Source organism: Peromyscus eremicus, chromosome 15 (assembly GCF_949786415.1).
Source record: "Peromyscus eremicus chromosome 15, PerEre_H2_v1, whole genome shotgun sequence".
In the NCBI taxonomy this organism is placed as follows: Eukaryota; Metazoa; Chordata; class Mammalia; order Rodentia; family Cricetidae; genus Peromyscus; species Peromyscus eremicus.
The window spans coordinates 16,272,776-16,287,657 of NC_081431.1; the positions used below are offsets into that span (position 1 = coordinate 16,272,776).

Below are 14,882 nucleotides of genomic sequence, written 5' to 3' on the forward strand. Positions count from 1 at the left end.
ACAGATACACAGGAAGTAGCGCACTTGCTGAGGAGAACAGCAGCAGCAGTGAAGGGTAAGGTTTTTAGCTCTTAGCTATTGCTCTGACCTCTTGGGCTTTCATCTCTGCATTGGCTCTGTGTTTCTTATTTAACAAGATGATTACATCTACATTTGTCATCATCATCAACAACATCTTCTCCTTTTCCTTCTTTTTCATCATCATCATCATCATCATCATGTTTTTTTTTTTTCTTCTTTCAAGACAGGATTTCTCTATGTCAGCTTGACTGTCCTGGAACTTGCTGTATAGACCAGGCTGACCTCGAAGTCACAGAGATCCACCTGCCTCTGCCTCCCAAGTGCTGGGATCAAAGGTGTGCATCACCACTGCCTGGCTCTACACATCTTCTTAATTTCTACCCCCTCCCCGCTTTCTGTTCTCTGGGGGTTTCCTTTCAGAAAGTGACAGTTTCGTACCGTTGCCGCATTCACTTTCAGTGGGAGCACGGAAGTATTAGCTTGAAAGGGAGCACACTTGATGTTTCCGGACTGGGCTAACAAATTGGGATGTCTCCTGAATCGTAGTGTGGACATCATGTCTGTGTGTGACAATCGGGGCTTTCTTCATTTTGCTACTGTTTTCATCAGCTGATAGTAGGGGTTTGGGTTTTGCCATTGTGACAGCCATTTTCTCAGGACTGCTGAGGGAACATTTGAGGGTTGGGAGGTGAAGGTCATGTCTCTGTGTAAAGCTGTGTGTTTTTTTTTTTGAAAGATTTTCATTGGGCCGAACTGTCCTAGTCACCTATCCGTTCACTGACTGATTCTGGGTTACCTGCCAATTGCTTGGCTAGATATCAGATACTGAGAAATAAAGAAAGAAGAGAATGCAGAGGCCGTGCTTCCATAAAGAGTGAGGCTGGAAGCTCTGCCACCCAGTCAGAGAGCAGTTCACTGGGACTCACTTTACACTGTAAATTGACGCATTCAGGGACGCCAGACTTTATGACAGCTGTCTTTTGGGAGAGACAGATGCACGTTGAAAAATTCACTGTAAAACACATTTTAAAAGCATCGTCTATTTTTACTTGTCATTTTGATTTCAAAATTACTCCATTGAGGGGAAAATGTGGCTGTAAAAATCAGTTTGAAGTTGGTAGAAGTTATTAAGAAAATAGCAAATAAAATAAAGTTAAAAGGCCAATGAGATGGCTCAGCAGGTTGCCATGCAAGCCCGGTGACCAGAGTTCAAGCCCCAGTACCTTCTGCAACCCGTGGTATAACTAAGAACTCCACAGTGATCTAACTGGGCCAGCAGGAGGAAGAACAGCAACCACGGGGAGGATGTGACATTCAAAAGGAGATCTTTAAGAGACAATTAGAGTTTGCCATTTCAAAAAGCACATGATTTTGAAAAAGCATTCAAGTAATGACATTTTAAAAATTGTTTCTCTAATTTTCTCTTGGGGAAAATAGATGTTTTAATTTACTGCTATATTGGGATTCTTTGAGTTCGTCAAGGCTGATCAGTTACACATTTCCATCTCCTGAGACTATTATAAATGAGCAATAAACGAGGGATTGCTGTGTGTTGAAATGGGCGAACTTACCTGAAAAGAGGTGATTGTCTTTTCTGTATTGAAAGATGTTTCATAGCAGCCTAATGTGTACGCAGAAGAGAAAGTTTGTGTGTTAAAATTTTCTTAACCTCTTCTATCATCTAGGTAGGAAACCAAAAAATATTTGCTTCTCTCTTGTCTTTGGGAGTGATTGGTATTGATTTGTCTGCTTGACAAGGTTGGGAAGCACCATGGATATAAACTGCTGGATATATCTGTAAGGGAATGTCTAGGTGAGATAAATTTGGGTGGCAGGACCTATCCTAAATGTGAGTGACACCATTCTGTTGGCCAGGGTCCTGGACTGAATAAAAAGAAGGAAGGGAGCTGAGTACTGTGTTCCTCTCTCTACTTTCTGAGTGTGGACACAGGTGACCAGCCTGTCTCATGCTCCTCCTGCCGTGGTTTCCTGCCACGATGGACGTTACCCTTGAAATGTAACCCAAATAACCCTTCCCTCCTTAAGTCACTTTATGTCAAGTATTTCAGCAATGCCTAAAGTCACCAATGCATTGAGTCTTTCCTTTCAGATAAAAGTATATAAAGTTTTATTAAAAAAATCTGTTTAGTGATATTAGCTTTCCCAAATGGTTGTGACTTCAGAGCATTTCAGATTTTGGATTATTTGATAAGGTATGGTTAACCTGTTCTATTATTTATTGTTATTTTAGTTCAATGAGGTTAAATTACCCAGTGTTATATAGCTAAGTGTGTTGGAGCCCTCAGAGGCTCCCTGGTAAGGCTTTGTTCAAGGTCAGAGAGTCTGAGCTTGCTTTACCCAGCAGTGCATAATGGGATGATTTGGCCAGGGCCATGGTTACTAGGTGTTTTGAAGGGTCTATGCTTGGCTATATGTTGTGCTTTGATTTTTGAAAGGGGGAAGTCTTTTGCCTCTTCCCTTGGTAGTGTATAAAAATCTCATTAGAATAGATCTTGAGGCCTGGCAGTGGTAGCACACACCTTTAATCCCAGCATTCAGGAGGCAGAGCCAGGCGGATCTCTGTGAGTTCGAGGCCAGCCTGGCCTACAGAGCAAGATCCAGGACAGGCACCAAAACTACACAGAGAAACCCTGTCTCGAAAAAACCTAAATAAGTAAATAAAAGAATAGATCTTGAGGCGGCTGGTTATTGACCCAGGCTCCCCCTCCCCCAAGCTATCCTGTGTCTCTGTCTTTCTTGTCATCTCCTCCTATATTTCTAGCTAATACTTCCTCATTCCTCTCTCCTTCCCGCAAGAACCCTTCGACAGGTTGGAGCTGGACTCCCATGTAAGTGGTGAACTACAGTTCAATCCCAGGTTAATGTGACTGTAGTGTCAATGATTTCTCTTAGGGCTTTGCTGAGGAAGAAATGCAGTCTTAGAGAAATTAATTTATGAAGCATACATACAACAAAAAATGACACTCCATGAGAAAACTCAGTGAATATGAATGAGTGACACAAACAGGTAGTTCACATAAGAGAAGCCATAATAGTGAATGGACGTGTAAAGATGTTCTAATCCGACCATTCATAATGAGGAGCCCAACAACACATAGTAAAGCAGAATATCACGACCTCTGCCTGGCAGTGAGCCCGGCAGTGACTGGAGTTGATAGGCTAGGGATGCAGGACAACTCTTTACACTGCTGTGGGAGTGTAAATATCCACAGCCACGTTGGAGAGCCATTTGTTAATGTACAAAATTGTCCACGTGTGTGTTCTTACAACTCAGCGATTTCATGTCCCACAATACCCATTCTACGGGGTTCATTGTAGTTTGGCTCATGATAGTAAGAGCATTGTAGTTAACCTAGTGACCGTTGTGTAGATGTAGAACCAATTCTGTCAACATGGAAAGGTAAAATAAGTTGTGATTTAAATTAACACTGAAAGTATATGTTTATATTTGTATCTGAATTATATAATATATATTTATGAGGCAATCTTTACTCAAGGGTCAGATAGAATGGATTTTTAAATAATATAAGCATATTTGTGTTTATAAATACATAGTATACTTAAATAATTTGTAAAATTATTAAGAATTAGATTTTAGTCATTTCATATTATTGAATTTTTGTTTTAAATCCTAATTTCTTTTTCTTTTTCTTTTTTTTTTTTTTTGAGACAAGTGTAGTCTTGGCCAACCTGGAGCTTGCTTTATAGACCAGACTGTCCTCCAATTCACAGAGGTCCTCCCCTCCTCTGCCTTCTGAGTGATGGGATTAAAATGTGTGCTATCATGACTGGCTTGATCTTAGTTCTGGAAGGCAGAAATGAAAGGGTTGCTAAGACACACTGCTGCTTGAGAGGAAACCATCAATGGGCATGGTCTTAGATCTTCGCCTAGGCTGTGTGGGATCCTGGGTCTTGTCCGAAGCACCTTAGGAAAGAAAAGAAAAAAAAATACTTTTAGAAAGTAATAGAATGAGTTGTTTTCGAATGTAAAACATCGCTGGTGTGTTAGAGCGCATTGGAATTTCGCCTGTGGTACTTTTAGTGGTTATGCTGTGTGGTGTCTGTAGTAGCAACACTTAAGTGGTACTTGATTTGAAACTTTGGTCAGAGCCAGAGGTGTTTTTTAATCATTTTAGACTTCAAGATTTAGGGGGAATCAAATACTTTTAGGATATCAAAGTTGAATTTCTAGAGTTGGCTGAAAAGGTTTTTAGGATCAATGAAATAAAAATCCTTCTTTTTGTATTTTGCCTCCAGGTGTGTGTGTGTGTGTGTGTGTGTGTGTGTGTGTGTGTGTGTGTGTGTGTATGTGTGTGTGTCTTGCCAGGAAAAAAAAAGCCTAGCATACTTCAGTACCAAGAGTGTCACCAATTTTCAAATACTAGCTATCAAAATGACCTACAACTTGTAAAACCTTGTAGCAGACAATTATTCATATAATGGGGGAAGTTTAAACCTGTGCTCTTGAAAAAAGTATTAATTTGCTCCTCAACTTGTTACAGATACCTTGCACAAGGCAAATGGAAGGTACGAGTCATAATTGCCTTTTAATATCATCGGAGATTTAATAGTCTCCCCTGGCTTTAATTTCCATAAAGGAGAGATTCAAAAAACATTTTTACTGCTTCCAAGTCAGACCTTGATCAGACAGTCTCGTCAGCCATTGGAGTTGAATTGAAATCAATAGGGGTGGAAGCTTGGTGAACGTAGGAAGCCATGATGCGCAGGATGCCAGGCAACACTTAAGACTAGGGTCGCTTGGCTGTTGGTCATGAGAATTTTAAAGTAATGACTTGTGAACTGTCAGTTTGATTGAGTGAACACTACTAGACACATGTAGATTTTGCTTTTCCAGCGGTCCTGGGAAAGGCATGCAAATACTTGTTTTTTTCCCTTCCTGATGTGGCCTATCTACTTGTATGAAATGGCATGGAGCTAGATGAAATTACCACCGTTTGAAAAGACATGTAGCTGATTGGCTCATGTCTCTGTAGTAGATAGCCTGTTGGCAGTGTTTCGTATTCACTCTGTAATCATCTGCCATGGTCTGCATAGTAGTCACACATTGCCTCTTTCCTGTGAAGGAAGGGGAGCTAAGAGAGTGTCCACCCTGCACTGTTAGTAGTTGGTAGGCCTCAGATGTGAACTCAGATCGCTGAAGGAGTTAACTTCCTTTCCTGTACCACAGCCCTGGCATCCACCCCTGTTTAACAGTCCATCCAGGAGAAAGTGACTCCTTTGTTTGAACTTGGGTCTTGTGCAGCCCCATGACTTCTCAGACATCTCTTTTCACGGTCGCTCTTTCTGCGCATGCCCATTCAACTGATCTTGACCGTGGTGGCTCAGGAGCAATCACCGCATTGCTCTCCCTACAGTCGTGCGCACAGGCTTTAACGTGGTCTCACTCGTGGAACACTGAAGGTTGTGTACCCGTTAGCTGGAAAGACAATGGCTTTAATTTAGAGATCTGCAGGCAGTGGAGAGAGTCCCAGCGGGTAGCGCCTCCCCTGACTAGCATGACCCAGATATTTGCTATCCCTTTGTTTAAGAGTTAGGGGATTTAGATTGCTTGTTTGCCCCCGGGAGGGTTTGGTGCCAGTGAGTAGGAAAGTCAGTTTCCCTGAAGTATTAGTCATTATGTTTTCTAATTTTCTACTTTATATGCTAGAATTGTGAAATACAGTGACAGGGAACACAGGAAAAGAAGCTAAATCAGCGCTGTTTTCCTTTTCTCATGGAGTTATATTCTTCTGACCACATCTGTTGCTTTGTATTAAAAATCATTTGTTAGTTATATGGATGGGAGAGTGAATCTCTTTAATTTTGAAAAAGGCCTTTGGGCCCAAACCAGCATAATTACTATTTGGCAACGAAACCCAGAAGATCCTGTCTCTAAATTGTTGTGAATATTCACGCCAAAGGGAGGTCTTATGTTTAACATTTTCTAGCATCTTTCATTTAGTTAGAGGTACAGTGATTTCACTGCTCTGGAAGAATAGCGTGATTTTAATTGAGATATTCTTTTTCTCATAGTGTAGAATTTCCATGAAGAAACAGCCAAGCACTTGGCCATACGGCATTGCCATTTTTAATGAATCCTAATGCTTAGATTTCAGATACAAGCATGAAAATTTTGTGAAGATATAATATTACTATGATCTCTTTGCATGAAAATCATCTATTTAGACTTTATTTATCTAGTTATCTTAGGCTTTCTCCATGTCAAAAAAAGGCATGCTTTTTTCCGTGGGATTTATTCTTGAGAGCTGCTCATTTGAGCACTTGGGGCTCCTCATGTGCATTTCCCCCACAAACCATTTTATATTTCAATTGTGTGAACAATATTTTCCTAGGAATTCCACCCAGAGAATTATCCTTATAGCTGGTTTTAAGGTGTGTAGAGTTAAGTCAATTTGCCCAAATCAGTATTTTTCCTGGCAATTTTAAGTTATTTAAGTTTTACCGAATTCTCTTGTTTCTCAGCTAAGACTTCTTTCCATTGTGTCCATCAACCACACACTGAACCCTGGGTTTTGAGGGTTTATTCAATTTACTGAAGGCCACTGGGTGTGGGTCTTAAACCCGAGGGGTGAGGTTGGAAGGACCCATGCTGCGCGGTGGAGCGGTTTCTGCATATACCAGGCTGTGTTGCTCAGGGGTGGGTGTGCCCCAGAGAGGGGAGGGCCAGTGCCCGGGCCCAGAGGCTCAGTGGTGAGCCAGTTATTTTCCATAATGTGTCAGGCACACTTGGAGATTTCTAGAGAAGTAGGAAAATCACTTAAAAGAGCCCCGTACAATAAGTGTATTATCTGCGTCTGTATTATAGATGTAGTTTGTTCTGTTTGAGACATTTAAAGAAGATTTTGTATGAGCCGGGGTGGAGGGGAACTGGGAGACAACATGACTTTTAAAACTTCTCTCTCTCTTTATTTATTTGTGGTGTGTGTGTGTGTGTGTGTGTGTGTGTGTGTGTGTACCTGTGGAAGCCAGAAGAGGGTGTGAAATCCCTTGGAGCTGGAGTTACAGGCAGTTGTGAACAGACTGACATGGGTTCTGGAAACTGACTTAGGTCTTATAGAAGAGCAGCAACCACGGAACCATTTTTTTCTGGCCTGGTCTATGTTTTCTATATGAATTCTGGAAGCTTCTTTCCTATTGCCTGATAACTTGCTTCATTGTCTTAGTGGCATAGGTACTCTTTCCTCTTGCCACCCACGGAAAGAGAGATTCCTGATCAATTGAGATTTGGGGGTCCCCATTAATTCCTTTGATTTCCAGAGACCATAGACTCCCTATACTCCTATCTTCGTTATTGACTTGTGACTGACAGTTTATTTGGCACAATCTAATTTCCTGTCTACGTTTCAGTAGCTTACATTGTTGTGGAAATCAACCATAGCCCAGGCTATCCTGGGGAGAAAGGACTTACTGCCTGTGCCCCAGGATCTACTGCACTCAGGACATTGACTAACCTAAGAATCTCCCTAGATTTGACACTGTGCTGCGTCACCCAGTGGCTCTATGAACATGTGGGAGGAAACTCCTTTCTGCTTTTTTCTTTTTAAAAGATAACTATTTGTTTTTATTTTATGTGTATGTATGAATGCTTGCATGTATGTATGTGGACCACAGGTATTCCAGAGGCCTGATGAGGGCACTGAATCCCCTGGCATTGGAGTGAGAGTGGTTGTGAGTCCCCATATAGGTGCTAGGAACTGAACCCGGGTCCTCTGCAAGAGCAGCCAGTGCTGAGCCATCTCTCCAGTTCCTGCCTTTTCTTTAAGACAAAACAAAATAGTAAAAGAAACTGTTGTTGTTTAGAGAGTATGCTTTTAAAAGATCTCACTTATTTTAGTGAAAATAGTTTAAAAATTCTTTTAATTATGCTGGACGTGGTGGTGCACATCTTTAATCCCAGCACTCCTGAAGCAGAGCCAGGTTGATCTTTGTGAGTTCAAGGCCAGCCTGGTCTACAAAGCGAGTTCCAGGACATCCAGGACTGTTACACAGAGAAACCCTGTCTCGAAAAACAAAAACAAACAAATAAAAAAAATTCTTTTCATTAGAAGTGGACCACTAGTGTTTGTGTCTTAAGTAGAGGAAGAACAGATTTAAAATTGTTTATTGTTGTTCTTCCCAGTCCATTCCTAACTTCTCCAGATTTCCTTTCAGTGAGCAATTCCTATGAAAGATAGAAAACTGAGTATGGAGTGTGTATGACGTTCGGTTGTGAATCAGCAGGCCTTCACGAAAGTTTATCCACATTTCAAGATAACGGATGTGTGATACCATCCTGTGGAAAATTGGCCTCCTAGTTTGAAGCAAGTCCATCACTGGGAAACTGGATTTGGTTTTGTAGAGCTTCTTTCCTGTTGAATTTATAGGTTTGTGCCTCCCTCCATACAGGTTCCTGGGTGCTGGGGAATCCAGCTCAAGGGTTCTACGTGTTCCCCGAGCACTCTGCCAGCTAAGCTACACCCCAGACCCATTTCTTTTTCCTTCACAGATTTTTCTTCTCAGTAACTTGAAAAAAAAAATCACCATTTTTTGCTTCTTATTGTTTTGGTGCATGTGCTAAGAATTGTGTGCAAATTGAAATGTCTTTATACTGGTCTTTGACGTAGTCAAGTCTCAGTTATGAGAGAAATGTCCGCTCTGAGTGGACCCTTTCCATTCTTGGGACAGTTCCTCTGCAAAGGGATGTTCCTACAACCTGAAAATGAAATGTTCATCACTTCTCTGCCCCGCTGAGACAACCTTACTTCCCCTTATAATAATATACACAACTTGCATTGTCTTCCAACTGAATTCCCAGTTGTTGGCTGCAGCACTGGGGTTCCTTCCCGCCCTGCAATGTACTGCTGGGTTCTCCACCTGCAGCCTCGCACTTCTGGGGCACTTGGCTTGGGTTTTGCCACATTTAGAAAAAGCTTCACGATTTACATAAAACCTGTTCTTCGTTCATTTTCATTCAGTGTTTCTCCTTTTAGTCCCAGGAATTGCCTAAAATAAGCAGTCCTTTTTCTGGAAGATGACTATTTCTGGTTTTGATTTGATGTATGCATTTCTCATTGCTACATTCAAGAAATGCAGCTTTGTTTTTCATTTGGAAATGATGTGCTTTAAAGGAGAGAGAGAGAGGAGAATGTTTTCTAAAATGCCTGCAGGCCTTGATTCTTTGTGTCTTCCTCCGTTTTCTTCTGTTGTTAGAAATTTTCTTCTCAGCAGGGGTCCTTACCCCCAGCACCCAAGCTCACCCCAAGAGGAAAGTAGGGTTCTACTTGGGATCAGTGGCTGTTCTAAACAAGCACTTACAACTTTTTTCTTACATTCAGTTAACTTTGTTTTTGGAACTTGGGAATTAAAATCTATTTATTTGTTTATAAAAATTGTGACCATCTAAATAAGCTTCGTTGTGGGACTTCTGGCCACAGCAAACAGCAGTTATCCTCTTCAGTGACTCTGGTTCATCTTATGGAGTGAGCCACACTGCTGTGCTAGGATGCATTGTTGGGAGCTGTGGAAGGCAGATGGAGCTGGTCCTGGCCGCTGGTCATCACTGATCTGCTTAGATATCTCGATTCCATTCACTGTTTCTTAGAAGTGAACAGCAGCACTTTGTGTAGCGGGGATCTTTGTTTCCAGGCAGCAGAAGTAACCTCTGGTTGAGATAGACAAAGAAAAGAGGGTATAAGAGGCTGCCTCTGAGGAGGAGGCGGGTCAGGGCGCAGGCAGTCTTTTACCCTCACATCCTTTCCCCAGTGTTTGCATGCTGGTCTCAGGCTGGCTCATCACCCTCTACTTTGGTTACCTTTCGCCAGATTTGGGTTACTTTTGCTTCTGGGCTGTTGGAAGGCTGGTTGTTTACTCTTATTTCCTCCTATAATGCTGTTCACTTAAGTCAGCTCTCGGAGCCATTGGTGATGGTTGTAGATGTAGGTGACCAGTGTGAGAGTCAGTGGTCAAGTCTGGAGACTTAACATCTTGTTGTAGCCGTCGTTCCCCAGCATTGTTTTTAAATCACGATTGGATTTGGGTTGTCGTCCTGTTTATTCCTAACATTCCTACAGGAGTTATTGGTTAGCACTTTCTTCCTTGCTCTATAACCCATTCTGTTGTAGCATTGCGTACTATTTCATTCCAAACATTTGCCTTATGATTTTAGCTTTTACTTTTTGCCTTCATGGGTTTTCTCTTATTATCAAATTTTTTTTTCTTATTATTTGTTTGTTTGTGAGATAGTGTCTCAGAGGTAATCCTGCTGCCTCTGTCTCCTGAGGGCTTGGATTATGGATGTACACCACTGTCTGGCTCTAATTTAAATTCTTGACTTGCATGTTTAGTTTATTTTGTTTCAGCTTTTCTTTTACATGAATATTTAAAGTTTAAAAATTTCTGTATTATTTTAGTACAAGTTTGGCTATTTCTCTCATTATTTACTGAAAATATATTTCCTAATCTCCATTGTGACTCTTCTGTTCCTCAGACAATTTAGAAGCGTGTCTCACATATCCACGCAGAAGTTTCTTAAATGTTTCTAATTCCTCCATTGTTGGAGAAATTCATTGATCGAGCAAATCAGGAGGAAGTGACCCTGAGTCAGTCACACCTGTTATGTGGTGACTGTGCCACCATACATCTTTTCCAAGCACCACCGGCCACTCATAAAAGGTACCCAGGAGAATGCTCATTCTCCTGATTTGCTTGATCAGTGAATTTCCAGAAGGGAGTCTGTATTTTTATAGTAATATCTACGTCTTGCATGGTGCTTCCTGTGTTCCGGACCCTAAGGTCCTTCCATATATTAACTTAATCGTGTGTTGGTCATTTTTTCTCTTCAAAGTCTATTATTTGTTCTCTATATATTTTGAGACTTGATATATTTATTGCTGGATACATGACAGCTGGTGAGGTGACTGGGGTCTTTTATCATTACCCTTTGGCTTCCTTTATCTCCTATGATTCGTTTAACCTTCTCCCGATATTGGTATGATTATATGTTTTTTTTTTATTGTTTACCTGATGTAGCCTTCTCCCCTTCTTGCATGTCTTTTTGTTTGAAGCATGAGTGAATTAAATTTATATCCAGTTTTATTTATAACTGACTGTAGAATGTGATGGTTAAAAGCAAAACTTAAAGGCCAGATTGGTTTGGTTCGCTGTTTGGTGTGTAGATGTTGGCAGCTCCCCCTTTACAGTCGCATGTGGGGAGCATTTTACCTTCTCTTTACATAAACCCTCTGCACGTTTCACTTTGATGCCTCTCAGTCCCGATCCTGCCTGTCTGAAGTAGAGTTTAATGGAGTTTTGAAATCATTTCTTCACAGGAGTATATGTTATTAAGCTTGTTAAGCTCAGTACCTAGTGTGTATGATTTTTGGGGTCTGGGGAGATGACTCATAATTTCTTTATATTTAAAGTATACAGAATATATTTTGAGAATACACAATCAGATGATTGAAAAACCTAAATTACACTAAAATCTTGAGACATTGTGAGCATTCACATGGTGGTGGAAATTCCCATGCTGACCTTATATATCAAGTTGCATTCAATCACAAGTGTACCAAAAGTGCCATCACTTCAGGCTATATGCACAAAGTACGTATGAAATGTAAATGAAGCTTGTGTTCAGAATTGGGTCCCATCTCTGAAACATCTCATCATCTCAATTAAAATATTATAATACCAGAAAGACAATCCCAAATTCTAAACACTTGCCTTGTTCCAAACATTTCAGATAGGAGAAGCCCAATCTGTACCTTCTCCAGTTGATACATTTGACTCAGGGTTCCATATGGAGAGAGCAATGCTCCATGAATAGAAGTTTTAGGAGTATTGTTATATATCAATTAAATTTAGCTTGAAAAGAAAATTAGTGGTGATGTTGATTGTACAGCATGTGAGTAATCTGTTTTTGCTTTTACTCGGGATTGAATCTCAGACTTCATACATATTAGTCACTGAATGAGCTATGTCCCTAGGCCCCAGATGTGAATTTTCTTAATGTCACTGGACCCTATATTTAAAATTGGTTAAAACGTTAAAATTATGTTGACTGTCTTTGTTGTATGACTTTTTTTTTAGTGGGGAGGATAGAACTATTAGCCCTAGATAGAGAGGGCACTGACCAACCAAAGAAAGGAGTCTACCCAAGCCTGGCTTGCCAAGAGAGTCACACAGGAACCTGAGTGACTCTCAAGCAGCTACAATGTCAGGATATCCATAGGTGGCCTGTAGGCAGCTAATACCACAAAGAAGCCCTACCTTATTCAACTCTTTACTTACATAGTGGTGATTGGAATTCTGAGGGAAGAGATGGGTCTGCAGGATCTCCCGAGTCTCATAATCTGGTCTTCTCCCTTTGTGAGGGGGGTTAGTAGGCCTGATCTCTCGAGGGTCTTGTGTACATCATCATAGCTGCTCTGCAACAAGATGGATATGTTCGTCATCAAACCAAGAGGAAATAGCTGCATTACAACCTTCTACCACAACTTAACCAAAGAGTATTACTTTACGCTGCTGTTTCACGTCAGGGATGCAGGAGGATGTTCAGCCATTTGGAAATCTAAGTCTTGGCTGTGTGTATGTGTGTGTGTAGCCACTGTGCCTTTTTGCCTGGGTCTGTGCACAGAAGCCAGAGGTCACTTTTGTGTGTCTTCCTTTATTGCTCTCCACCTTGTTTTTGAGGCAGGGTCTCTCACTGAACTTGGATTTCACTGCTTTTGCTAGGCTGACTGTGGCCAGCATGCGCTGGGATCCACCTGGCTTCTGCTCTTGTTAGCACTGGGGATATACGTGTATATCACCAAACCTAGCTTTTATGTGGGTGCTTAGATTCCAAACTCAGCCCACACGCTTGAGCAGCAAGCATCACTCCAGCCCCTAAAAAAGTCTAAGTCTTAAAGGATCCCATGTGAGGAGTCCACAGAGCTATTGGCATCAACGTCTTGGCTTGTATTTTCTTTGTTCAGTCGTACATGTTTCCCACTTATTTTCTAACACGGAATTAATTGTTTTTAACAGGAAGGAAAAGCTGATGCGGTGTTCTCAATGCCGAATCGCCAAATACTGCAGTGCCAAGTGTCAGGTAAGGCTGTTGCACGGTTCAGTGAAAGCTTCTGTTTTCAGTTACACCTGTGGGCTTTCTTCATCTTTTTTCTTACATCTTTAAAAAAGCAAAAACACAATGGTGATTTTTTTTACTTGTTATTTTCTTTCAGTTTTAAATTTAATATTTGTGTAGTTTAAATAGGCTTTGTCAAGGAGGGAGGGAAGGAGAGAGGGAGGGAGGGAGGGAGGGAGGAGAGAGAGAGAGAGAGAGAGAGAGAGAGAGAGAGAGAGAGAGAGACAGAGAAACAGAGACAGAGACAGAGACAGACAGACATAGTTACACATGTTCCTGCTAGGGTAAATAATGAAAGCCAGGTACCAGTGACCACTTTATCCCAACACAATCTCCTGGTCACCCCTTTAGCTATGAATTAATGGATTATTCCACGGATGACGTTAGTGCCTTCATTATCCAGCCAGCTACCAGTAGCGCCCCCTGGAGGTCCAGCCTTTAATGTCCATGCATTTGGTGGTACACTTCAGTTTGAAAGCATCATATCATTGTTAAGGTTTTGTGCAGACGTATTTGAAGAGGCATATATGTTATAAAAATTGATACAGGTTGTTTTGGCTCAGGTTCTTCTATGTCTTGAGTTCCTTTTTCATATTTAGAGACTATTTTGTATCATCAAATATATTACATTTTATATATATATGCACATACATATATACATATGGTATACATGCATATATACACACATATGTATACACACATACACATAGCTATATTTACCATGATCATAATTTTCTCATTAATGAATGTTTAGATTTTCTCCAAATTTGGTATTGTTAATGATATACCCAACACTATTTTTGTAGTTTTTGTATACTTCTAAAAATTAATTTCATGATAAATTTCTAATCATATTTTTAGTGGAAAGATATATGCATTTTGAATTTTAACAATAATGCCAAATTGCCTTCCTAAGGATTAAATTAATTTGTAATGAATATGGCTGTTAATATCTTTGGAATTCTTTTAAGGATGTATAATTAACATTCAGCATGACCTTTTCTTCAAATCTTTTGATTAATCATTTAGTAAGAGGTATAATTATGCTCTAGTGAATTATGTCATTAAAAAGTCTAATTGAAACTTTTGTGTGTGTCATCCCACCCTCATTCACATTTTGGGATGTGCGTGTGCTTGCTTGTGTGTTTATGTGCACAAGCACTTACGTGGAGTTCTTCTTTCTTCCTTTGAATCTAGACCGTTATTCAGGGACTTTTTGGCCATGTCATTTTCACCTTTGTAGTTAGTCTCTTCAGAGTGCAAAGAAAACGATTGTAATGGAAGAAACTCCATGGACAAAACTCTCAGAGGATCCAAGTTCTGATGTTACTTCAGTCATGTTCTAGTTTAAATTATTTCATAGGAAATACAAGGTCAGGCCTCAGTTTCTGATTCTGCATTTATGAGAGCTAATGCTTGTTGGGTATTTGCTGGGTGCTAGGTGCTGAGAGCTAATATTTGTTAGGTATCCGCTGGGTGCTAGGTGCTGAGAGCCAATATTTATTAGGTATCCGCTGGGTGCTAGGTGCTGCTGAGAGCTAATATTTGTTAGGTATCTGCTGGGTGCTAGGTGCTGAGAGCTAATATTTGTTAGGTATCCACTGGGTGCTAGGTGCTGAGAGCTAATATTTGTTAGGTATCCGCTGGGTGCTAGGTGCTGTTTTATTCCATTTAACTTTTTAGAATCTCATGTAACTTTGCCACTGTTGCCATG

At 40.7% G+C, this 14,882-nt stretch overlaps 1 protein-coding gene across 2 annotated transcripts in view; it reads left to right on the top strand.

The window, feature by feature from the left end:
• Nucleotides 1–14,882, top strand: part of Smyd3 (SET and MYND domain containing 3) — a 550,432-nt gene that overhangs the window by 77,512 nt on the left and 458,038 nt on the right. For both annotated transcript variants that reach the window (XM_059281034.1, XM_059281035.1), the window contains exon 2: nucleotides 13,069–13,132. In XM_059281034.1, coding sequence (XP_059137017.1) covers nucleotides 13,069–13,132 — 64 coding nt within the window. The remainder of the gene's footprint in view (nucleotides 1–13,068; nucleotides 13,133–14,882) is intronic.